This window comes from Carassius auratus, unplaced genomic scaffold (assembly GCF_003368295.1).
Source record: "Carassius auratus strain Wakin unplaced genomic scaffold, ASM336829v1 scaf_tig00216991, whole genome shotgun sequence".
Taxonomy (NCBI): domain Eukaryota; kingdom Metazoa; phylum Chordata; class Actinopteri; order Cypriniformes; family Cyprinidae; genus Carassius; species Carassius auratus.
The window spans coordinates 12,348-38,256 of record NW_020528840.1 but is presented as its reverse complement, the minus strand read 5'-3'; the positions used below and the strand labels follow the sequence as shown (position 1 = coordinate 38,256).

The window sequence follows — 25,909 nt, the reverse complement described above, 5'->3', positions numbered from 1 at the left end:
AGTGAAGGTTATTGTTAGTTATGTTACATTTATCACTCTAAATGACCATCCTAAGATCATAACTTAATAGATTACATTAAAATATTAAAGTGAAGAAATAAAGCCTACCTTTATAACATTACTTTCCTGACAGGAAGCTGGAATTTTTTTATTTTCTCTTTTTATTTAGCATCTCTTTTAGGTTTCACAGCTGAGTCTAGTCAACACCATGGGATATTTATGAAAAATTAGACAATTATTCAACCAAGGTCAAATACTCTGGTGAGATTTTTATTAATCATTTTGAGCTGTGCAGTTGTGACTTAAGTTTGTAGGCAAATCTGGAAGGCTAATTCACCGTGTTACCTAACTGTATGAAGAGACTTTCATGCTTTGTTCTAGTAATGTTGTCCACAAACCTTTTTATTCATAAATTAAAATGACTAATTTGAAATTCCTGAGGGAGTCCATGGCTCAGAAATGCTCATTTTCTTCCATGTTGTTTGGGATTTATAGATTATTTTACTCATTTGCAATGGGTTAATAAAAACAAAAAGAGCTATTTATTCGTGTGATATTTAAAATATGGTTATTTTTATCAATACTCAGACATTCTTTTTAATAGTTGTTAGTTCAGAGGGCTTGGAACCATAATTCATTAATTGAGTTAATACTAGATATGTCATCTTTATAATAAATATTTGATTCATTATTTTTGTGTCTGAGTAATATGCTGGGGAAAACACATTAGGTGTGCTAAACTTCCCTTTAATAAAAGCAAATAAAAAATTATCCCTTGATACCCAAACTTCTATGCCATTTTTCTCCCATTACTGAGCGAGGTTTAATGGTGAGGGGTGATATTTATGTAGTAATTCATTATTTGACTAGTTTTTATCACATTTATATGTATCAATTTATTTACCGTTTTTCTCGCCTGGCATAACGGTTAGTAAAGCCCGCGCTATTTTTGAATGATTCTGGCGCGCCGCCCGCGCGCTGTCATGTGCGTTCATCGGTTACTCGGCGGATGTGCTGCTCTTGCCTGATAATATCCTCGACCAGCCCAAGCAACTGCCAGGCCTGCATTGACTTCCTGACGGATTACTGCAACTTTGTAGCTCGAGGAGCAACTTAAGGTAATTTCTTATCAAAAATAGTCGAATCAGATGCACATATATCCGTAAGTACGACCACTTTATTGTTTGTTTGAGATCTGTACACACAGTCATTTCTATGTGGCTGCTTAGCTGTTCTGTTACTTTCTGAACACAAAGTTGACAGCTTATAAAGTGCAAAACGCTGGGTTTTAATGCACTTAACTGTGTCCGCATGCTTCATTCGAGGCAGTAATCCTCTATATTTTGTTGTTACACTAAATTATATGTGTCTTTAAGGTTGCATTTATGTGCTAACGTATATAGATTACGCCAGAGAACAGACCTTCAACTGCTCCATGTATGCAAATCCGCGTATAATCGTGTAAAGGAGGGCGTGGGGTTGTTTTGGTTTATGACTTGGTTTATAACAGCGTTAAACTGGACAGATAAGAGGTGATTTAATTTGAGGAGCATTTGTATCTTGCAATCTAATATAACATGCAATTTAAGCTTTAACGTTATATTTTCTTCGGACTGTAATGTATATTGTGAATCACTTGATTTAATCATAATAATCTATATTCAGAGTGTATACACACATAATTATACATAAAAAAATATAATAAAATGTACTAAGTAATCTAAAAGTTTTAATGTATGTTTTGTTCATGTGCCTACTGCATAACTTTCAAGGCCAAATCAATGGCAGTAGGGATTACAGTGTTTTTTGAGATGTATTGTTTGTGTATTTTCATATGAAAAGGGTTATAGGAATGCCAGAGAAGGGAATGCTGTGGGAGATATGACTCATACAGGAAAGTGGCTTATAATCCCTTTTTAGGGGCGCCCTCTGTAAAGAAGAAAAAAAGGCCACATTTGGCTTTGCTTTTTATTCAGTCTCTTGTTTTGAAAGAACATATGTAGCCACAAGGAATTGTTTCGTGCCCCCTAAGAAAAGTTATGCAGCAGCATTGCCAGTGTTTAGGGTTTGGCAGGAACATTGTGCTGCAGGGTAGGGTGTGGTGGTTCGGTGGTTACTAATATTGGCTGGTAACCAAAAGGTTTTTAGTTCAAACCAGCTGCCAGGGATGTTTCATTAACAGTCACCATTTGTGAGCACAGCAAGCCCGCCAAAGTCACGTAATTACTACAGTTTGTTGTTACTACTATAAATGTGTCTAGAGTTTTTATATTTATATGGGACTTCCTTCCAACACGGTAAGATCCTGTCATGTTCATTCTGCTGCTTTTGCGGAGGGGTATACATATTTTAGTATATGTGTCTTCTTGAAATCAAACCTATGACTTGGCATTGCCTATTAGAGACATTTTTAAGGAGTGGAGATACAGTATTTATGTATTATATATATATATATATATATATATATACTACCATTCAAATGTTTGGGATACGATTTTTTTATTCTATTATTCTAACCAAGGCTGCTTAAAAATTAAGTAACTATTTTAATGTATTTAATGTATATTTCCAGTTCAATGTAACATGATTATTCAGAAATCAGTATGCTGATTTAGTGCTTTATAAATTATCATCAATGTTGATGTGCTACTTAATATTTTTAGAAAACTGTGATCATTATTTTCTGAGTATTTGATAGAAAGTTAAAAAGAAAAGCATTTATTTGGAACCAAAATCTTTTTTGAGATTATAAATGTTACTTTAAAGAGTATAATAAAAGTATTTATTTCCTTAAAAAGTCTTACAGATGCCAAACTTTTAAAATGGTAGTATATATAAATAGGAGAAATTGTAAAGCTAATTATCGCTTTTTGTTGGGGGAATAACAGTGCTCAGAATAGCAGCTGAAAGAATGGAAAGTCCCCCCTTTTAGTTCAAAGAGGCAATTGCCTGTTTGTTTTCTCCAGAATGTGCATTAGCTGGTCTATTAGAGCTAAACAAACACCATTTATGATACCATTGTTATTCAAACTATATTCCAAATTTTAAATGTTATAGACACATAATTTTGACCAGATTTCAGTGTTTTTAAGTAAATAGAGCTGCTCTTGTTTGACTGTAAATAGCTGCTCAGGGGTGTTACCAGTGAACAGACCTGCCTTTGGATTTGCCAGTTGGTCTCCAGAGACACTTTAGATAAAATAATCTGCTTTAAGTCATTAAAATGAATGTGTGCTGTTTTAGAATTTGGAAATGAATTTCACTGCTGTTTTGGAATTTAGAAAATGTGTTTTTGCATTAGGTCAGCCCTAACCTAATGACCCAGCAAGAGCAGCATGAGTTCAGGGAAAGTTTGGCAGAAGCCCTTTCCTGGATGCAGGCCGTCCAGGAGAGGCTTAAGCAAAACGATAACACCCAAGGACCCAGATCAGCGCTGGAGGTCAGGCTTCGAGAAACAGAGGTGAGACCTTCCTTGGCCTATTGAGGGTTATGGTCTGATTGAAATAGAGCCATCTCAGTTTCTCATTTTAATTTATCAAAAGCTTTTGAGAAAGTTTCCTAAGAAATATGCAGACTCGTCAATTAAAAAATTTCCATTTGTTGTAAAGAAAATTCATAACTCAGAGCCTGAAGGCCATGTAAAGATGGACAGGGTGCTGGTGGCTTCTGAAGCTCTGCTTCGAAATGGAGATGAAGAGATGAAGAATCAGACTCTTTCGAAACTCAAAGAAATAAAAGCACTCTGGGAGGAGACGTCAACCTACATCATTCATTGTCACAGGTACAGGCTTTGTCCATAAGTAGATCATATGTATAAAATCTATCTATAAAATAAAATCTGTGTAATACAAATAGGTAATTTATACATTTATTTCTATATATATATATATATATATATATATATATATATATATATATATACACACACACACACACACACACACACACACACACACACACACACACACACACAGTAGGTAAAATATGTATTTAACACATGTTTTTCTGTAAATATATTTCTAAAGGTGCTGTTGACATAACATTTTCACCAGAAGTCCGTAACAAATCTGAATTAATTTGTATTGTTTCATTATATGTGGGTTATTTGGGTTGTTACTGACATTTCATGTCAACAGCACCTTTAGAATATAATATATATATGAAAATGATTTATACCTTTTAATTATATATAGAACAATGGGAAATGCTGTGTATCCTTATATCCAAATTTTTTTTATTTTTATTAATTTGATTATTTTTGTACCCCTCTGACAGTCGTATCGAGTGGGTGTGGCTGCACTGGAGTGAATACCTGAAGGCCTATGAGGAGTTTGGGATGTGGCTGGAGAAGACGCGCAGGTCTCTGGAGCCTCTGCTTGAGATGCAGCTGGGTCTCCAAGAGAAGCTGTGGCAGGTGGATCATCTGCGGGTCCTTCACAGTGACATTCAAGGCCAGGCTCAGTTTCTGGAGAGGCTTCTGGATGAGGCTGCAAACCTCTTCAACCGCACTGAAGACCCTAGCGTAGATGAGAAGGCTCAGCAGGGTCTTCAAGACGCCTTTGACCACATTCGAGACCGAGCACAGGTAAACCTTGAGTTTTCTTTTATTATCACTGACAACCGAACAGCCTGAATGAATTTGTGTGGTGACTCATTTCAGAATGTTTTCGAGTTTTGAAGGTAAAGACTTTGTTCTACATTAAAATGCTGAAATTAAAGGATTGGAAACCTTTTGAAGCTGTATTGTTAATGTTTTATAAGGTTGTTCAGCATTGTTAAATAAGTTAAATCTTCTTTCATCAAATTATTTTGCACTCACTCAAATTCAGAATGTCTAGTCTCAATAAGTTAGCATTGTTTTTCAGTTTTCCATTGCTGTCACTGACAGGTTGTAGCTTGTTACAATTTTATAGTTATTATGAAAAAATTAATTATTAGGGGACTCTAGATATTAATGAAAATTACTCTACCTTTCAAACAGGGGCAGGTAAAAATGTTTTATCGTTTTTTTGAAAGCCTTTTATGAATTTATTTGATCAAAAATACATTAAAACAAAAATATTACAATTTAAAATAACCATTTCCATTTTTAATACTAAACAAAATTTATTTGAAATATAAATCTTTTATTTGAAATAGAAATGTTTACAATGTAAACAATTTAATGCATGCTTGCTTAATAATATATTTTTTAATTTTGGATGGTAGTGTATCATTTATTATTTAACCTACAGTGTATTATAATTCTTAACGCATCATTCGTGTATTGCTGTTACCTGCATAATTAATAAAGATCATCAAATGGAAACTAGTGTTATAATGTCAGAAATAGTGATTTTTGTTTTATTTATTTATTTTCTTACTTTCTTTTTCTTTTCTTTTTCTTTTTTAATAAATGCATGCAGGAAAGATTAACATTGGCACAGAAAATAGCAGAGGAGCACCAGCAGTACCAAAGTTGCGTTGATAAATTTCAAAGCTGGCTGATGTCTAAAACAGAAGAAGTCAGTCGTTTCAGCGACATGGAGGATACGACACAAAATAGGCTGAAAGCCCTGCAGGTACAGTGACCTACTTATTTGGGGGAGGGGAGGTCAGAACGGTCAACTGGGAAAATCATTCCTGTTTTGGAAGTCAAACTATGGAGAAGTCATTCCAGTTTAGCGGAATACTTGCTAATTTCTGTCCTCGTTTTCACTTCAGGGTCTTCAGGTATTAAAGGGTCTTATGAAAAATCTGATTACTATGACTAGTAATATGTGAAATCTAGTACATTAAGGAAACATGATGGATATTTATTAGATTTAGTTTTAGCTTTATTTAACAAATACAGCACTGATTGTATATGAGGTTTTAGTAATCATTGTGCATTCTTTGTGCAGTAATTCTTAATTACTGGTCTGTGTACTTATACAAGCCGATGTTTTTGGCCATTGTATCACGTTCCACCTCTCTTAACATTTAGAAGCCCTTGTTGCAAATAAATAAAAAGGAATTTGTGAAATGAAGTATAAATAATTAATTGTTTTCTACCCATCCAACTTCTGTCAGGAACTGAATGCTAGTATAGCAAAAGAAGAGCTCACTCTCCAGCACATTGAAAACCTGTCTGAAGCTGTGAAGGCCAACACGTCTCCAGCAGGTGCAGAGAAGATCACAATAGAGATGGAGGAGTTGAGGCAGGCCTGGCAGCGCTTACGCCAAGCGCTGCTGGAGAATCAAGAAGAGCTCCAGTGCTCATTGGACTCTGAGAGCGAGTATTCAAACCGTTGTAAGGAGCTGTGGGCAGACCTGGAGCAGCTTCGAACCTTGGTCCAGAACCTCAGCAGTGATCTGGAAAGCAGAGATGGAGAGAGGACTGAGGAAAATATGGTAGCTCAATGGAAGACGCACACGGTTAGCACTCTATTCATCTCTCTCTCTCACCACTCCCAAATAGCCTTCTTATGTCTTCTTGTAGGATACAGCTGGAGACTCAGCATATTTTTGTGACAGCACATGATACCAACCGTGACTTAGAGAATGCCTTAGGTAAATTCCTGTGTGGGGTGAGACATAGTAAAACTAATTCTACAAGTTGCTTTTGAAAGAGTAGTAGTGTGGACCACCTTGTATTGCTGTATTTCAGTGCAAATTACCTGAATCTTATTCACTAACTGCAGTAGACGTTATTAGTGTAGGGCTTCATTATAAGCTATTTTCGCTGTAAATTCGGCTTATTAGATGTTGAGATGCTTTAGCAGTGTCTGATTTTAAACATCATGTTAAAATCAGATGGCATCAAAGGTTGTATGTACAGTTAATCCAATATTATGGTATAATATAGGCATATGTGGTAAAAATAGCTTTTTAGATAATTGTTGACAATATTGCTGTTTAAAATTACTACTTGAGTCCGTGCCGATAGCCTACTCGGCAAGTGTGCTGACATATAACGCCACTGTGTTACAGCTCGAATCCAGGCTTGAGGACTTTCCCGATCCCGTCCCCTCTTTCACTTCGCTTCTCGTCTGTTCTCCACTGTCATGTCATAATAAAGGCAAAACACCAAAAATAAATCTTATGCATTTTATATACATTATATTATTACATGGCACTCGTGAAATGTCTGTTTTGTTCTTGTTTTCATTTAGTAAAAAAAAAAAAAAAGCCATTTCAGAACATATAAACACAAGTGTGTTTATTTCAATCCATCAAAGTAACCAATTAGACCAAGTTTGCTGTGGTCAAGCAGAGGGGGAAACCAACAAGGATGAAAATCTTTTTTAGATCAATGAAAGCCTTCTCTACCCCATGTGGAGAAATTCAGCGTTTATGCCCTGCTTGATTGAGATGCCTTCAAACACACTATGTGTGTACTCATTTCATTGATTAGTTCTCTACATCCACGTTTCAGGGAGTGCGCAACAAGCTCACTGCAGAGGAGCCCAGGGTGGAACAGCTGAAATCCCAGTTGAAAGAGCTATTCCGATTCCCGCAAGACTCCAGAAGCCTGTCTGATGAGATGCTAGCAGTGGTGAAAGAGTACCAGAGGTGAGCAGCAACCACACATGCCAAGGAGAAATACTTTGATGGATATTTTATTAATCATTAGCTATTGATAATGTCGTTGGTAAACATTCTGTCATGCAGACACAATTGGAGGCGCGTCATGTAGGTTTCTGTCCTCATTGTGTTACTGTCAACGTGATGTCAGTCACACAAGTCTAGTCAGCCGTAAACAATGTGTATCCAGCCCTAAAAGAGTGCTAATGTAAGCACTTCAAACAATTAGTGCATTACACACAGGGTTTACTGCATTTATTTATTCAGTTGTTTGGTGGCAGCCATCTGTTGAAAGCTCTGTAAGCTCACACTGTATAGGACTACGGAGTAGAGATGTTTTGTGTTTCCTGTGGCAGTGTGAAAGGCAGATCTTTCAGGCTGTCCTCTGAGAGTGAGATGGCTCTCCGGCAGATACTGCAGGATCCTCTGTATGGCTTCAGCCAATGGAGTCAGATGGTTTCTCAGGTCCTGGAGGCCTCTGCCGAGGTGACCGATTTCTCCCAAATTGCTCTGCTCGTGCAGCATATAGAGGTAAATTATTCTACATTTTTATGTTTCAAATACATGCTAAGCTTTTTATTTCATCTAAGAATCCTGTAAAAATGTGTGGTTCTTCCCCAAAAAAATATTGAGCAGAAAATAATGAATTTTTTCGGCACCAAATCTGCTTAGAATGATTTCTGAAGGATCATGTGACACTGGAGACTGGAGTTATGACTGCCATCACAAGAACAAATTACATTTATTTAATATATTCAGATAGAACACTTTCATTTTAAATTGTAATAATACTTTATATACTGTATGTACTGTATTTTTGATCAAATGAATGCAGCCTTGATGAACATGAGAGACTTTTTTTTATGTTTCAAAACACAAACTTCTAAATCTAAAACAAGTATTGGTAAATAATTATGAATTATGAATCATGCTGAAATAACCAATTTGTGATTAGACTTGAATGCGAATCAAATAATTCAGAGCAAATATTAACTTCATGACTCCAAAAAAATCTGTTAGTGGTCAGGGAAGTAATGAATTGATTAAAAATAAATAAACATTTAACAAATAATTTATTATACTTTTTAATTTGCAGTAATAGCTGGAAACTATATACCGGTATTTATGTAATGTGATAGTTATAAATTCATAAACAAACTTAATGAAAAATTATGGCTTACAGTGCAAAACTGTTTATAATTTTTAGCCCAGTCTAAATGATAATTTCCCAGTTCTCAAGTAGTTATTCCAATTTAGACCAAAAATGTTATGTTAGCCAGCTAAATAACATTACTGTGTGATACGGTGGTATGAATCTCTCATTTCGAGTCTTTTTTGACCCAGAGATTTGAGTTGTATTGAAGGTCAGCCTTTTTTCACTCTGAATGTTGTGATGTTTTCCCGTTCAGTAGTTTTGACATCTGATTTACACTTTGTTTTGAGAAAATAAAGATTATATATCAAGTTTATGATACGATCTGTCGTGGATATGATCATATTGTATTTAAGCATTTGCAGTGATTTTTTTTCCTTTATCTTGGCAGCATAATTCAGTGCTAGTGCTTCGTTCCCTTTGAAGTTATTGAGTGTGCTCTTTCTTCTTTTGTTTTATACTTTGTAGAAGTTACTTAAAAACAGCGTGCAGCTCCAGGAGCGCTTGAGTTCGCTCCAGGTGAAGAGCGATCTGCTCACCTCAGTTTTTGGCCAAGAGAAAGCTGACGATCTGTTGGAAGAGCTCAGCGGGGATGTGAGGAAGAGAGAGTTACTCCACAGCCAGCTCCTACAGCGCAAGAACCGCCTGCAGGTACCCCGCCAGCCACAGCTCAAAATTTTACTGCTGTACGTACAGACTGTAAATACCTGAACGCTCTTTACCCCACCATTAGCCAAAACAAAAAAGTGAGAGAAAAGAAGGCTGAAAAGAAGAGAAGCCCTGTTTATTCGTCTAGATGTATGCAGGCAGTTAAAAAAGTATTTTCCCCAAAAATAAATATATACTTTATTTTCATTAAATGTAAATTATTGGTAGGCATACCTCTCATTTAGATGTTTTTTAAATTAAGAAAACATTTTTCATTCAAATATTATTCAGTAGTTTCTATATCACTTTGTCATAAAAAAGTTTATTTGTTAAATGTTTTTTCTTTCTTTCTTTTTTTCTTTATATAAATATATTATTGTATCACCCACTAATATTTTTTTTCTGATTATGATATAAATGTTTTCATATTACCCACTGATATATTTTTCATTTTATTATTGTATTTTATTCTTTACTTAATGTTCAGATTATCATGATATAAATATATTCTTAAATTGCCCAATGGTGTTTTTTTTTTTTTTTTTTTAATCTTATTTTATTTTATGTTTTATTTTCAGATTATCATGATATGAACATATTCTTATATGGCCCACTGATGTTTTATTTTATTTTCAGATTCTCATGTTATAAATGTGTTCTTGTATTGCTTATATCCCTGATTTAAAACACCCCGAACCATGTGGTATCCTTTGAATGTCCTTAGGGTTTAATATCAAAGACGAAGGACTTTTCAGATGCCTACGACTCCATACACAAAAAACTAACCTCCATAAAGGAGCGGTTCATCACGACGGATGGACTTCAACCAGACATTCTTGCCAAGAAGACCCAGGCCGACCAACTCCGGGTGAGCAGCAGAGAAAACAGAAACATATTGCTGTTTCCGACTTAAAAAAAGTTATGCTTTGCACACAGCTTTTTTCGTTTTTTTTTTTTTTTTTACAGCTGTTTTGCTTTTAATCTCTGCATGTGGTATGCTGTAGATGTACAGTGACTTTTGATTAGATCGTCTTTCAGGCACACACTAAAAGAGTCATGTGAATAATTTAAGGAGCTAGGAGTTATGTCATGCTGAGTTCAATGTGTTTGCGCTGATTGATCAGAGTGGCTTGTCCAGGTGGGAGAAGGAAAGACTCTCTAGAGGCAAACTGAATGTAAAATGAGTGTGCATCTCTCTGCAGGTCATAAGAAAGGATTTGGAAGATTGTGACGCCCAGATCATAGCTCTTGAGACGCTGGTGTCGTCCAACCCTGTAAACAGTTCAAAATTTGAACGTCTGTATGCAGACTGGAAAGTTCTTTATAAGGGGGTTCGGGTAAGATTTGTTCTGCTCAAGATATTTCTAATTTCTTTATCTATGGTTATAAATTGAATTCAAATTGTAGTTCTTCCAAAAATGAGAAATCTGTCATCAATCTGTAACCCCTCATATTGTTCAAAAGTCTCTTTTGCTCTCTAAACTTCATTTATTTGATCAAAAATACAATACATATAATAAAAATACTATAAAAACAGTGGTAGTGTAAGATATTGATATAAGATATTTTTATTATTTTAAAATGTAATTTTATTCCATTTATTATACATTTTCAGCATCATTACACTAGTTTTCAGTGTTACTTGATCCTTCAGAAATATTTCTAATTCTGTATGTGCTAATATGGCGTTCAAGAGACATTTATTATTATTAGAGAAAAAAAATAGAAAACTGCTTTTACTGTTTGATATTTTTGTGTAAACCATGATAATTTTTTTCCAGCATTCTTTGATGAATAGAATGTTCAAAAGAGCAGCATTTAATGGAAGTAGATTTTTTTTTAATATATATATATTTTTTATGGTAATGAAAGATTCTGTGGGACAATCAAAGATTTGTTGTGGAATAAACAAAGGGTGTAATGCTCCTGCATCGCCCTTACAAATATTTTGAACATGACATACCTAGGCATCCATGACCATGATACAAAAAATGTTCTGAATGTTCAAATTCGGAAATGTTCAGATTAAATGAATTTTCTATTAATTTGAACTATTCCTCAGAATCATAATATTTTTATCGTTAATTGATATAAATAAGAAATTCTGAAATAATGAGGGGAGGCTACATATCTTTTTACTAGCCACTTCAAAATTCCCAACTTCACAAGTGATTCTGATTTAATCCTGAAGATCTGTGGAACCCGCTGTGATCACACCGTGGGTTTCAACACCTCCTGCTGAGTGTTGATCATGATGATGATGAAGAAGAAGATGACTATGAAGGCCTTGATCAAACCTCCTTATTTCAGTTTTAATGCACACTTGTGGCCAGAAGATTTTTATTTATTTTTTTCTGAAAAGATACCAGATTTTTATTGCATTCAAATCCTTCTCACGTCTGTTTCAGGGTTCATAATGTCTGTGTTTGTTTATATGTGTTCTTGTTCGTACCAGAAAAAGGTGAATGAAAGTGAGGAGAACATTGCAGAACATGAGATTTTCCATGACAATATTCTGAATATGGAGAAGTGGTTAATGATCATGAGACAGAAGCTAGAGTCGTTTCGTGGATCAGATGGAGAATGGAGCATCGATAACCGCCAACATGAGGCTGAGGTACACTGTTTTTAACATTGTGTGCAAGGGAGTGTTAAAAATGAATTTTAAAATGCTAAATGTTTAAATGGCAGGCTGTAATTAAAATAGGAACCTGTTCTTAATTGATTTGGCTGGTTAAATAAAGGTTAAATAAAAATGTATGGTTGATGAAGAGTAAACACTATTATGGAAAACCTGGAAAGAAAAATCAGCCAATTAGAATTGGTCCTATTTTCAGTCCTGAAAATTATGAAAATCTCAAGAAAAGTAATACAAATTGTTTTAATTTCTGAATATAAGAACACAGACCAAACAATTGATAATTAAATATTTGCATTGTCAATTTTCATAATTTTTCATCATTGGTGTTGTTTGATGCTGCACAAAACATGAATTCCATAGTACATTTTGAGAATGGTAATACTACACGTTAACCCATTGTATAAAGAAATGTAACAAGTCAGAGAGTTGTTATATATTACTCCTTTTACTACTTAAGTCATGTCACAAAAGCAGAAAAAGCTTGCTTGTGCATGTAGTATTTTAGATGCACCTTGTATCATTGTTGTTGTCCTTTAGAGGGCGCTAGGAGAATTTCCAGTGAAGGAGCTTCAGCTTCATCAGACAGAGGCTCAGGGTCAGACTGTGCTGGCCAGAACTTCAGATGATGGCAAAGTTCACATCCAGCAAGACCTCAAACGCCTCCGAGAGACCTGGATGTCCCTCCACACGCTTAGTCTCAATCTTTACAGGTTAGAAGTAATGCTTGCAGTAATACAGGGTGTTGATGGTATTAAATAGGGAGAAACTGTGACTCAAGGAGCATAATTATGACATTTTGTCAGGCCCGTTGAGCAAACCTCATAGGAATTACAGAAGACATATTTCACATTCTGTTAGTACTGCACCCAGTTCATCTGGTCATCTTGATTCTAATTATTGTTGATTGCTTTGTGAATCAGTGGTGTGTTTGCATGATGTTTACTAGTCAAAAGTTGAAGAAAAAGATCCAGAATGTAACATTTGCTATCCAACAAAGAATTTTAAAGGTGATACATGTAATTTTTCTGTGTAAGATACTTAATAGACAAATATTGGCTGATTAATCACTGATCTGGTCACTACTGAATTTATCATATAAATTGAGTTTTTGACAACCTATGTATTACTTTCACCTCAATTTATCAGGCTTCTGAATGAACATGCAGCCACAGGCGACCAAGATTACCTATTACAGAGAACTGAGTTCTTGGACCGATGGGCAGAAGGAACGGACCAGCATCAGAGATCATACCATGGATCAGATTCAACAGGCCACCCAGAACATGAAAGAAACATGGAAGCCAATCAGGATCGAATTCGAATTGTGCTTCCTAAAGGCAAGTCAAGACCAGGAGGTTCAGAGGACTGGAGAGAGTGGACTTACCAAGACCAGTCCATTGATGATGAGGTGGATGCAGTCATATCTGGAAGTGACCATAAGGTGAACAGGAAGCGGACTGGGATGAACGAAGGTGACATGATCGGAAGTGGTGGTTGGACTGGAGAGTGGGTTGAACAACACAAAGCTGGTTCTGGGATTGAAGACCTGGATATGAAAGATAGATACAGCTTTTCAAGTGGGATTGACTCTGATGCACAGAAAAGGATGCGATCGTCACACATCCACCCTGATGAAATTGAGGTTAGGATGATTAAAATGTGATTCTTATTTTGACAGTCACCATTAGGGCTGGGTATTATATCAAAATATGCATTTTTCAGTGATTTGTTTGCAGTGTAACAAAATTTACGTAGTAATTATTCCAGTGCTTTTACTTGAAGCAGGGGTTGACCATTAAGCTTTATAATATTTTGCAATCTGGCACGTTTTTATAGTTTTGGGGGAAGTCATAGACTAATGGTTAGAGAGTTTGACTCCTAACCCTAGGGTTGTGGGTTCGAATCTCAGGCTGGCAATACCATGACTGAGGTGCCTGTGAGCAAGGCACCGAACCCCCATCTGCTCCCTGGGCGCCGCAGCATAAATGGCTGCCCACTGCTCTGGGTGTGTGTTCATGGTGTGTGTGTGTGTGCACTTTGGATGGGTTAAATGCAGAGCATGAATTCTGAGTATGGGTCACCATACTTGGCTGTATGTCACGTCACTTTATTTAGCACTTTCTAAAATTAAATGTAAGAAAAAAAAAAAAAAAACATTCCCAACCCACACTTTTAGACAGAAGATAAAATGAAAATAATCATTTTTATTCATTTAGTGAAAAATGTCCTCATTGTAAACTAGATTTTTTACATTACATGATTAAACATGTTGAGTCATGCTCTGATGCTATTTCAGAGCAAGTACATAAAAAGAAATGTGTGATATCATCAAAAGACTTGAAAATATATACTGTATTTTTCGGACTATAAGTCGCACCTGAGTTTAAGTTGCATCAGTCCAAAAATACGTCATGATGAGGAAAAAAAACATATATAAGTCACACTGGACTATAAATTGCATTTATTTAGAAACAAGAACCAAGAGAAAACATTACCATCTCCAGCCGCGAGAGGGCGCTCTATGTCTTCAGTGTAGACTACAGGAGCAGTGAGTAGCATAGAGCGCCCTCTCGCGGCTGTAGACGGTAATGTTTTCTATTGGTTCATTTCTCTCGGTTCATGTCAAATTAATTTGGATAAATAAGTCAAACTGACTATAAGTCGCAGGACCAGCCAAACTATGAAAAAAAGTGTGAATTATAGTCCGGAAAATACAGTAGATAATTTTTTCGCTAGATCTCCCAGCACTAAAGCCACTGTTATGCAAGCAGTACCTATGCTATAATCATAAAGTGACAGAGGGATGTCTCTTTTCATTTCTGCTGCAGATGGGCTCTCAGGGGCCCCAGCATCATGCTGATATGGAGGCCCAGAGGAGGGAGTTTGAAGCGTGGCTTCACAAGGAAAATGACAAACTCACAGGAATTCTAAACTACCAGAGATCCTTGAGTGCTAAAGAACTGAGGATAAGACAGAATACACTCAAGGTTGGTGGTGTTTGTTACATTTTTTTGCTTGCTTTTTGATTAAAGTTTCATGCGGAGTCCAAAATATCAATCTTTGATAGCTTTGATATCTTATTCAACAAAGCGCAGTGTGGTATTTTACTTTGGTCACACAGAACATGCTGGATCATTTTCAGTATGGTAAGCTACACGTCTGTGTAGTGTGCCGTGTGTATGTTTGCATCAGTGTAATTGTAGTTGCAGTTCTGTGAAGCTTTGAAAGGCTTGTGCACAGGTTTTACCCGAGGCCTGGAAAAATTCAGACTTCACAACTACCTGAAAACTGTCATATCTGATGACAGCCACTGTCACAGTGACACTTTTTTTTCACAGCCACAGCTCTGATTTGAGAAAGCTTTTGAACAGCAATTCATAGGTGGTCTTCCTGTTGAATATACCATGAAGCTACTTGAGTGTTTGTGTATTGTGCTCTGTGGGGAGAAAAAGCCACACTTAGCTTGTCTTCAGTTATTTAAATCCCCTACAGCTGAGCAGATGCTTCAATACTAAAACCAAATACTTCATGTTAGCAGAAACTGCTTCCTTTACCATCAACACATTTTTACAGAACTTCTTATAGGAACAGTTTATAGATTTTCAGTATTATGTGGCCATAAAGTGTTAAACAAATCTACTGGATTTTATCCCTGTGTGGACTATTTTTTTTTTTTTATCAGCCTTTTTTTCCTATAAGGAAATTGAATTTATCTTTAATGTAATTCAAATCTGATGAGTCTGAATGAGATTTGCTTATTAGTCAACTGAAAAAAAGTTTTCAACATTGATAACAAGAAGAAACCAAATTATAATAATGCACCAAATTAGCATATTAGAATTCTTTATTACATATTTATTACATTTTAAAATGTATAATTAAATTGTAATTATAACTGTTTCTTCAGTATTTACTTCATTTTATATTAATTAGAAGCAGCCTTGATGAGCATATGAGTCTTCTTTCAAAATCGTTAAAAATAAAGAAATCGGACCCCAAACTTTTGAATGGTACTGTACTCTCATCAGAAAACTGCAAAAGCTTGTGTGATCATATTGGGGACATCAAATTTCTAAGACCTGATTGGTCTGTAATTGTTTTTATTTATTAATTAATTTATTTTTGAGCAACAGGTTAATTTTGTATTCGAAATAACGGGATTATTATGTGTAGTAGTATTTCTACTACACCCACACAAATCTCTCATAGTAATTGTGTTTACATTTTTTAAGGGTTTACGTGCCAATGTAGCTTGGGGCCAGAGTCAGTTCCAGAAGTTGATTGTCAGCCGGCAGAGTAAGTCAGCAGAGGAGGACGTGGAACTAGAAGAGCTGCGTTACCGCTGGATGTTATACAAGTCCAAACTTAAAGAGGCAGGTGACCTCAAAGCTCTGCTGAAAAACAAGGTAAAAAGAGGAGATCTGTGATCATTATTTTTATTTTATGACTTTATTTTAAAGCTTTATCTATTAATTCAATTAACATATAAATAAATTGTCTTAGATTACATTTTTATATATATTTTTTTTACATTACTTATATATTTACATATCTACTACATGATTTCCAGTGCAGATTTTGATGCAGTATCATGTGTCCACCAGAAGAGGGTAGCAGATTGTAGCCGGATGGAACTAACTAAATAAATGTTTCTGTTTGTTTAAGGGCATCCATGGACAGGGTCAGGAGCATGTCCGATCTGGAAAGGTAGGTTTTATTTTTTAAAGTGGGCCTTGATGCTGTGAGTGGGCTTGTGTTTAAAGCAGGTTTCAAAATCTCTCTGATCTGACAGTGGAGAATGTTTGAAGTCTTTTTGAAATGAAAGTATTCCCTTTTCAGGACTAGAACAGAATCGAAAACAGTGTTTATTTATTGACACACAACTGAGGCTGGTGGGGTTTGTTTCTGCGATGTAGCAGAGGAATAAGATTAATAATTGTAAAAGAAGGTGCTCATTTAGAAGTTTGAATCAACCGTATACTACAATTTTTTTTTGTTAAATATGGTTTTACCCAGAAATATGTCACTTTACGGAAGCAAAATGGTTTTTGAATGCCGTTTCATGTTGACTTAAAGCACTCTCAAGTGAACTGAGACACTGTTCGGCTGGATTACCGTAGTAGGAGGGCTTTGAAACAGAGGCTCATAAATAGCATTTTGAAAGTCTGAACCAAAGCACTGTCTTAGCTACTAAAGTCAAATGCTATTTTTTGGCTCCGTGGGCTGCTCCACTGTGTCTCTCTGGGGAGTGTGTTAAACTTTCTCAGTAATTTCTCAATTTTCTCAGTGTTCACACCTTTTTTAACACCTCTCTTCTCACTCCTTCACTCTCTGGCCATCTGTCTCTTGAGAAGAGATGCAGGTGCCCTGCTGACTGCATATTAAAGGCTGGTCTGAGTTTGCCTGCGTTATTTACATAAGCAGATATTAGTGGATGGAGATAGAAATGTTGTTTTGCACATGCAGCATTACCATCCAATTATCATTGCTATTCATTGAGCTAGTTCTGCCAAATCTGCACAATTAATTGTATTTATTTTTTATTCTTGGGGTGTGTGTGTGTGTGGGTGTATAATGTATGTCATTATTAATTGGCTGTTCCAGAACATATCATTCTTTTGGCTGTATTTTGCCATTGCAAACATGTTTAAAGGTGCTCGTTTGTGCACCATAAGTAAATAGATGTTGCTCACCTGAGCCTCATGTCTGTCTCTGTCGTGGAAACCGTCATCCTCAGCTGTCTTCGTGAACTGTCATTATCATGAAGTATAAATATATACACTCTGAGTCTGCAGACTCTTCGATTGTCTCCGTCACTGACCAAATGCAGTCATCTAATTGTGAAGATGACTCCTTAGTTGTCAGTGAGATAATCTTTTTGTAACCGTAATTACAGGCTGTCCACAGAGAATCTATAATTATTTGTTGTGATCAAGTAAATTGTCCTATTGTATGATTATCAAACCAGAATGATATGATTGGATTATGTATATCTGTAAGAACAGTGAATCGTTCTATGTATAACACCAGACCTGATCGCCGCTGTAATTACTTTTCAATGTAATTATATTCTCCTGAATAGAGGCTGACAAAAAGCGTGGAAAGAAATTTCGGCTTTTCATCCTCCCACATTTCCTCCTCCTCACTTTCTCGTACTGCTGCACTCTCTTTCAAACACCCTGCAGAGAGAAAGAGTTCCCATGATCCTCAGCTTTGCTACAGTTAAATAGAAAGGGTTGTATTAGGTTCAGCTATCTCAGAGCGATGGCGGTTGTTGAGCAGCTGTGGGTGGATATTCACTCCCACAGTTCTGGAGGAGCTTGGAAAACTTCCTTATTTTTTCAGGTATACATCTTTATGACGGTTCACTCATATTTCCATGAATGTGATAAATGACAATGCCTTTTTTTCTGAAATAAATCCCACTTTCTAAATAAGAGTCACTGTGTTGGTTGGGCCATATTGAAAGGTATGCATTTAGTTCTATTTGAGGATAAGAAGCAATACTAATGGGCAGTTCAGATTAGATTGTATTGCTGATTTGAGATTATTTAATATTTAAATGTAAGTTCAACCAGCAGTGATTTCCCTATTCAAGTAGATCGGACAGGAGTTGGTCTTGCTTTCCCAAAAGAGCTGCTTGGAGGCATTGGAAATTATGTCTAAGTGAACTGACGTTCCTTGAAGAAACTTTGACAAAACTAGGCACAAAGACTTTTCAAAATAACATTTCAAAAATCCTTCTAATCACACTCAGGTTTTTAGGAAAGGAATTGAAGGAAAAAGTTGATTATAGCAAGATCTTTTATTCATAACTGAAAAGCATCTGTAGAAAATTCTTCCATGTAGTAATTTTTTTTTTACAGTTTCATCCAGAATTTGTACATTTGTATTTTTTGTGCTATTGAAACAGGGATTCACAAACATTTTTGTCAGTTGAACCTCATTGACATGATATTTGTAAATTTGTAAATTTTTTTATGTTTTCTTCACGTACCCCCTAATATATGAAGTTACTATTTCAACAACAACTAATGTGTGTTTGTGTGTATGTGTGTCTATATATATATATATATATATATATATATATATATATGTAAAATTACATTTATGCATTTAGCAGACGCTTTTATCCAAAGCGACTTACAGTGCATTCAGGCTATCAATTTTTACTTATCATGTGTTCCCGGGGAATGGAACCACCAACCTTGCGCTTGCCACACACACACACACACAATGTGTCAGTGTTTTAAAATATGTACGTAATATTTATTTATGATTTTGTTTTTTAGTGTAGTAATGATTTAATTAAAAATAATTATGATTTAACTAATTATAAGCTGTTTATCAGTTATTTGTTTCATATCCATAACTTGTGTTATTTTATTATAGTTTAAGTTGTTGCATTAAGGGTAATACACACTGACAGTGATCATTAAATTTCGGTTGGTTTTAGCAGTTTGCTGCAGCAGAGTTGAGCAGTGCCTGCAGTGACACCTGCATGACTTAAACAGCTGGACACTTGTAGTTGAGTAGAAACACCTGCAGTGTTAGTGTGCTAAAGCACAGCTGTTAGGTGACCTCCAGAGTGAATGCTCCTGTAGAAACTCATGGTTTTGTAATGGAGCCATACAACATGTGACAGCATCTGTGGTTGTGTGTTGCAGGGGAAGAGTGGTCTCAGCTTCCTGTACCGTGTCTGTCGCGTGGCTCTTCCTCTCCAGCTCCTGTTGTTGGCCCTGCTGCTGCTGGCCTTCCTGCTGCCCATGATGGACGAGGGCACCAGCTGTTCACTGTCCAACAACTTTGCCCGCTCCTTCAACATCATGCTCCGCTACGACGGACCTCCGCCCACTTAAGCGTCAACAATCAAAAGCAGCTTTTAAAAAAAAATTGCAATCTGCGCTTGTTTATTTAACAAATACTTATTATTTTTTATCAGTTCCGTTAATGTTTTATGTCGTTATATTCTTGGTTCTCATCTGGTCTTGTTCCACCGTACACCCACCGGTGGACCCAGCAGATCAGAAAGCTCTGTTTGTGTGTGAGAGAGAGAGAGTGTAAGTTGAGTGGGTGGATGGCAAAGACGCTCACAACCTGCTCGACATGATTCAAGCTGTTCATTTCTCTACAGGCATTTGGAGAAACCAATGCAGCTTTTTCAAAAAGCAAAAGTCCCTTAAAGACATCTACTCAGGATCCATCGCAAATCCTTCATGTTTTTACGTTCGTTCTGTTTGTAGCTAGTTACTAAATGCTTAAACGGATAGTTCACCCAAAAGAGACGTTCTGCCATCATTCACTCACCCTCAAGTAACAAAAAATGTTTTGTCTATACAATGAAAGTCAGTGGGGTCCAGTGTTGTTTTGAACACCACTGGTATTCATTTTATGAATAAAAACAATAAAAATATCTTGATTAAAGACATGATTGATGACAGAATTAAAATTTTTGGGTGAGCTATTCATATAAATAATTATAATACTGTGGTATGTCTTATATTTAAACAGAATTGTGCATGTTTTTATTCTTACCACTTGTTTAAAATCTTTAATTTGCGTTAATTTGTTTTACTCAGGCCACTCGAAAACTAAACTGTGTTTGATAATAGGATATAACTTATCACTGTGTTGCGGGTATTGATTCTGATGTCATAGATAAGACTATCATCGAAAAGTTTAAAAACTAAGTTCAGTTTGAAATGTTCTTGATATATTGGTGAATTTTTGAAGAGGAAACGGTCAAAATCAACACAGACATTCCTGTTTCACTCCATAGCTAAGGTGCTGTGCACATGCGTTCATAGAATAGACAGTTTCTGTCAACGGATTTTTGGAAGTCGTGATTGCAGAATCACATTTTTGAGCTTTAAAACTTGAGTTTTGGCATTGGTTTGCCTCTGATTGTTGTTATGGGTTATTACAAGCATGTTTTGCAGGCATAAATTATGGGGTAAAAATAGCCCTGTTAGGAGAGAATGTCCTTTTTTGAACAGAATGTTGGAACTCGTTGACCTTCTTAGTCTGGTTTCATTTTATTTATCTTTTTTAATTTTTTTAGCAAGCAGTGTCTCTGAGGGCTGGGATTTCTGTGGGCCTAAAATCATCAGAGGTTGAGTTCAGTTATTCTTTCAGGACTGCTTTTTTAAGGTCATGGTATGATGGAAGGAATGCCTTGATTTTTTTTTTTTTTTTTTTTGTCCAGAACAAAGGCTTCTCCAACAAATGCTCTGTCTTTCAGAGCTGGCAAAATTTTAAATCCTCTTTGAACGCATCTTTGAGCTTTATGTTTGCAGTATTAGATATGTTATTTAGAGGCTAATAGCATGGCTTTACAGCTTTGAGTAGTATTACACATACTGTACGCACACCACACTGAACCGCTTTTATCCTGTAGCAAAATGCCCTTTTAAAATTGTATTCAGATCTCTACATATCTCTCCTATGTTAAAACTGTAATTTCCATTCATATGTGATGCACTATCTAATGTTAAATCTGTTACTAATAGTGCATGGTCAGAAAGAGACTTTACAAAAAATATGCTGCATTTTCTAAAAGAAACTGTAAGGTTGTAGCTTGGCATTTCAGTTTATTGCACTGCTTTATTTTTTTGTATTTAAAGGAATAGTCCCCCAAAAATGACTATTTATCATCAGACCATTCAACATGTTGATGAGTTTGTTTCTACAATGGAACAGATTTGGAGAAATTTAGCAATTACATGACCTGCTCATCAGTGGATCCTATGCAGTGAATGGGTGCCGTCAGAATGAAAGTCCAAACAGCTGATAAGAAACATCACAATAATCCACAAGTAATAAACATTACTCCAGTCCATCCATTAATGTCTTGGGATTTGTTTCTTACAAAAACATTTTTGCTTCACAAAACATTAACTGATGGACCAGATTACTTGTGGATTATCGTGATGTTTTTTCATCTGTTTGGACTCTCGTTCTGACGGCACCCATTCACTGCGTAGGATCTGTTGGTGAGCAAGTGATTTAATGCTAAATTTCTAAATTGGTTTTGATGAAGAAATAAACTTGTCTACATCTTTGGATGGCCTTAGGGACATTTTCAGCGAATTTGTATTTTTATGTGAAGTATTCCTTTAATCTCTATTTATGTCAATGCAAACTCTTTAATGATCTATACTTGTTTCATCAGTAATACTGTATGTTCCATTAGGCTGCAAATGGTTCTGTTAAACGGTTCAGCTGTTACAAGATCACCATATAATGTATGCTAATATAGCTAGTTTACAGCACTGTGTGCATGGGAGAGTTTTCTCATTGATTATTACTGGAAATAATTTTCAAAGACAGCTAACAAAATCAAATGAAAGCATATAGAATATTATAACGACTTGCATGAAGGGTTCTAAGACAATGTATTAAAATAAGGTTAACATGTATTGCCATATTTTGGATGAAGCTCTTATGATGTATGTTTAAACTGATCAATATCAAAACGGTATGAAGCATATAACCAGTATTTTTGTATTTTACTCCAGGCAATAAACATGCAGTGTGTGTTTTCAGTTCTGTTTGTGTGTCTTTTGTTGCTATGGACTTGAGATTGAATAGATAAATGTGTGACTCAAAATCAAGATTCCCATTCTGAAAGCCAATGATCCTCTTTTAGCAGGAAACGTATCTGTTTATCTGCAGTAAACCAAAGCTGAACTGGTCTGACGAGATGTGTGCAGTGATAACGTAACACAAAACCAGCGTGCAGATGAGAGAAAACATCACGCAATGGAGCATAGCTAGGTCTTCCAGATCAATAGAGGTCATAAGGTCAACCTGAGGTTACTTTACTAATGAATTCATTATCTTTGGATAGTTGGAAAGGAGGAAGGTTTTACATTTCATCAGTTTACATTTGACGACCAGACTAGCTATGGTTAAGGAAATAAGCATTTGGGTGTTGATTTGCATATATGTGTCATTTCTTGGTTGCCTTCGCAACAGTGCATGTGGTACTCTGTCACTTCCAATTCATTTTTCATTTCATTGAGGTCACCAGCTAAACTAGATGTAATGGAAGGATCCTGCAGATCACTGTATGAACAGCTATTTGAGTCCCTATCAGACTGCACAGATATGTTTTGGTTAAACATTGGTTATATCTGTGTGTGTTTATTGACATAGTCACTGTGTAGTCAGGTGGTTGAGTTTGTCTTCGAGGTGTGTATCTGAACTCACGCCCATTTGGTATAAAGATATGATGGTATATGACCCTAATGGTAAAGCATACTTGCATGGCCTAATTTATTCAAATGCGAGTGGGAAAGAGTTGGATCTGTCGTTTACGCTCACCCACATGCCCAGCAGCAGAATTCACTGCCGTTTCCTTCCTTCTCAGCAATGGGCAGATATTTCTCTGGTGTGGAAATGCTGTTTGTCATTTCAATGGAATCCAAATCATGTTTGTTTGCTGATGCTTAGAAACTCTCAAGGAGGGATCCAGATCGCGGCATGATGTGCATTAGCCATTCAGGTGAAAGTAAAGTGCTTTGAATAATACAGTGATAATTTACCCACTTTGATTTCATTGGAGGGTGACTGTGTTTCTCCAGCTATTCACCTGTTAAATTCACACACACTCTGACACATTAAACAAAAACCAATAAAAAATTCACACATATTGACCATGTTCGCTGAATAAAGAAAGATGAACCACATCAACCTTGTGTGACGTAAACGGAAATCCTCACTTCATGGTAATAGAATTATCTTGGCAGAAGACATTTCTGAGATGAAGCTGTTGTCACACTGTCCGGATGTGCTCTGTCATGTGGCATAATCACATTTAGCCACTTAACTTTTGACTTGAGTACAAGTTACACATTTGTTGGCTTAAGTAGGATATGAAAAACACACCAAGAGCTCCTGGTCACATGATAAACTGCTGTTGCTAATGTGCCGGACATGACTCACATTGCTAAAGACTGCAGTTTTCTTGTTGGTTTAATAATGTCTGGACATTTTTAACCTTGTGTGACATATTAAGGAAAGTTTGAGACTATAAAAGTCAAGAAGCTATATCACTTGAGCAAACTGGGCGACTTTTCATAGCCCTGTCATTGTTAATTAATCAGCAAGCATAACAAATGGCTTAATGTCATTGTGCACCTGGTCTGTTCAAACTGCGGCTGAAGAAATCTATTTTATTACACTGGCTGGACAGAAGCACTGCCGTAAATATTTAATTTTGTGGCATGTTGCCATGGCAGCCAAGGTTCCCATGTCAGAGGTGCTTTCCGCTGGGAATGTCTTGTAAATGCAAATTGACAGCTCTTTAAAAAAAAGAAAAAAAAAGAAGAAGCTTCATTTGAAGACCTGCCAAATGAAATATCTATTTATCTGTCTCTGTCGGTCTGTCTAGTTTGAATGCTTTTGAAAGACTGCATTTATTTGATAAAAAAATATATAGTTAAAATATTAACATTGTAAAGTATTATTACCATTTAAAATAATGATTTTATAATTTCATATATTTTAAAAAGAAATTAATTCCTGTGATGCAAGGCTGAATTTTCAGCAGCAATTACTCCAGTCTTTGGTGTCACATTATCCTTCAGAAATAATTCTAATATGCTTATTTTATGCTCAATAAACATTTATTATTATTATTATTATTATTATTATCAGTGTTACAAACAGATATGTTGATTAATATTTTTGTAAATTGTTTTCCAGGATTCTTTAATAAAAACTTATCTTATCTTTACTTTTTGATCAATTAAATGCAATTTTATGCAAATCTTACCAAAATTTTATATTAAATATTTAAAAAATGTTATTCATGCTAACATGAGACTTGTTAACATTATGTATATGTATTATCAATCTTTCAGCTCCTGTTAGTAATTTAAAGCCAGTAAACATGGTAACTTTGCAATATATGCAGGAGGATTTCAGAAAGAGTGTAACTATTATGTAACTATCGACAAAGTATTGTTTACACAGAGCAACACTACCCAAAAGAATTACAGCTGCAGTGCATTACCAGACGATCATCCACCCTGAACAGTAGTCAAAACAATACATTGGTGCCCCAAATAAACACAAATGTTTTACTACACAATGTTTTGTCATAAAGATTTAATATAAGAGCTGTAATAAAATATAACCTTAATGTATCTGTTTTAAACTCTCCAGAATGCCTTCCACTGTAAGTGCTTTACAGTAGGTGATGAGTTTAAATGATTTTCTTTCATTACTTGTAGGTTAATGTTAACTAGCTAAGCACCCGGTCATAATAGAAAATAACAGTTTTGTGTACGTTATTATAACAGCTGCAAAATTGAATAGTATGTTCACTATAGTAGTTATCTATGCATAAGTGTGCATTATTTAGACATTATTTAACAAGGGAAGAGCATGTGATAACATCTCCTATCATAATCTCTTTATTGCAGCTACTGTAGTTGAGTATGCCAGTAATTATGTCATGAGTTCTGCTTCCTTCAGAGCAGCACAGGCTGGGTTCATCTGCTGTGAATGCAAATGGCTTGGCCGACTGACCTGTTATATGAAATGACCCTTTTAATTAATGCCTGCTAAACCCAGAGCTTCATGACGCCTTTATAAGTGGAGAGTGTTTTGAAAACCACTATTGGAGGCTGATTCCTTTTATGGTGAACCACCGAACCTGGTTAAATGTTCCTACTGACCTTGGGATCAAACGCAAGATAGAGTGAACTACCATTAGAATGCCATGATGAATGGCTCAAGTATTGTGTTTCATTAGTGCCCACTGCTCTTCAACTCTGACATCACTGTATGGGAACACTTCTCCATGTTTCTCAGAGGACAGATGGTTGGCACCAGTGTGTTGGCAGCATTAGCAGGGCACTTGTTCTGTAAAGCAGAAAAAATAAATCCAATCAGTGCTGTTGCAGCAACTAGTG

The 25,909-nt window shown here is 35.9% G+C and overlaps 1 protein-coding gene across 2 annotated transcripts; it reads left to right on the top strand.

Annotated features, from left to right (window-relative positions):
- Positions 1-995: 995 nt before the first annotated feature.
- LOC113099660 (nesprin-3-like) lies at positions 996-22,531 on the top strand. 2 transcript variants are annotated; one of them, XM_026264553.1, is made up of 18 exons: positions 996-1,118; positions 3,302-3,460; positions 3,609-3,781; positions 4,276-4,585; positions 5,406-5,561; positions 6,052-6,396; positions 7,397-7,533; positions 7,902-8,076; positions 9,167-9,349; positions 10,071-10,214; positions 10,549-10,683; positions 11,802-11,963; positions 12,525-12,697; positions 13,134-13,629; positions 14,816-14,974; positions 16,220-16,393; positions 16,653-16,694; positions 19,655-22,531. In XM_026264553.1, exons 2-18 carry the CDS (start codon positions 3,317-3,319, stop codon positions 19,844-19,846), a joined length of 3,300 nt encoding a protein of 1,099 aa, XP_026120338.1. In that variant the 5' UTR covers positions 996-1,118; positions 3,302-3,316; the 3' UTR covers positions 19,847-22,531. The 2 variants fall into 2 exon arrangements, with proteins under 2 accessions (XP_026120338.1, XP_026120337.1); XM_026264552.1 differs by lacking the exon at positions 996-1,118 and adding an exon at positions 2,054-2,297.
- The last annotated feature ends 3,378 nt before the right edge of the window (positions 22,532-25,909 follow it).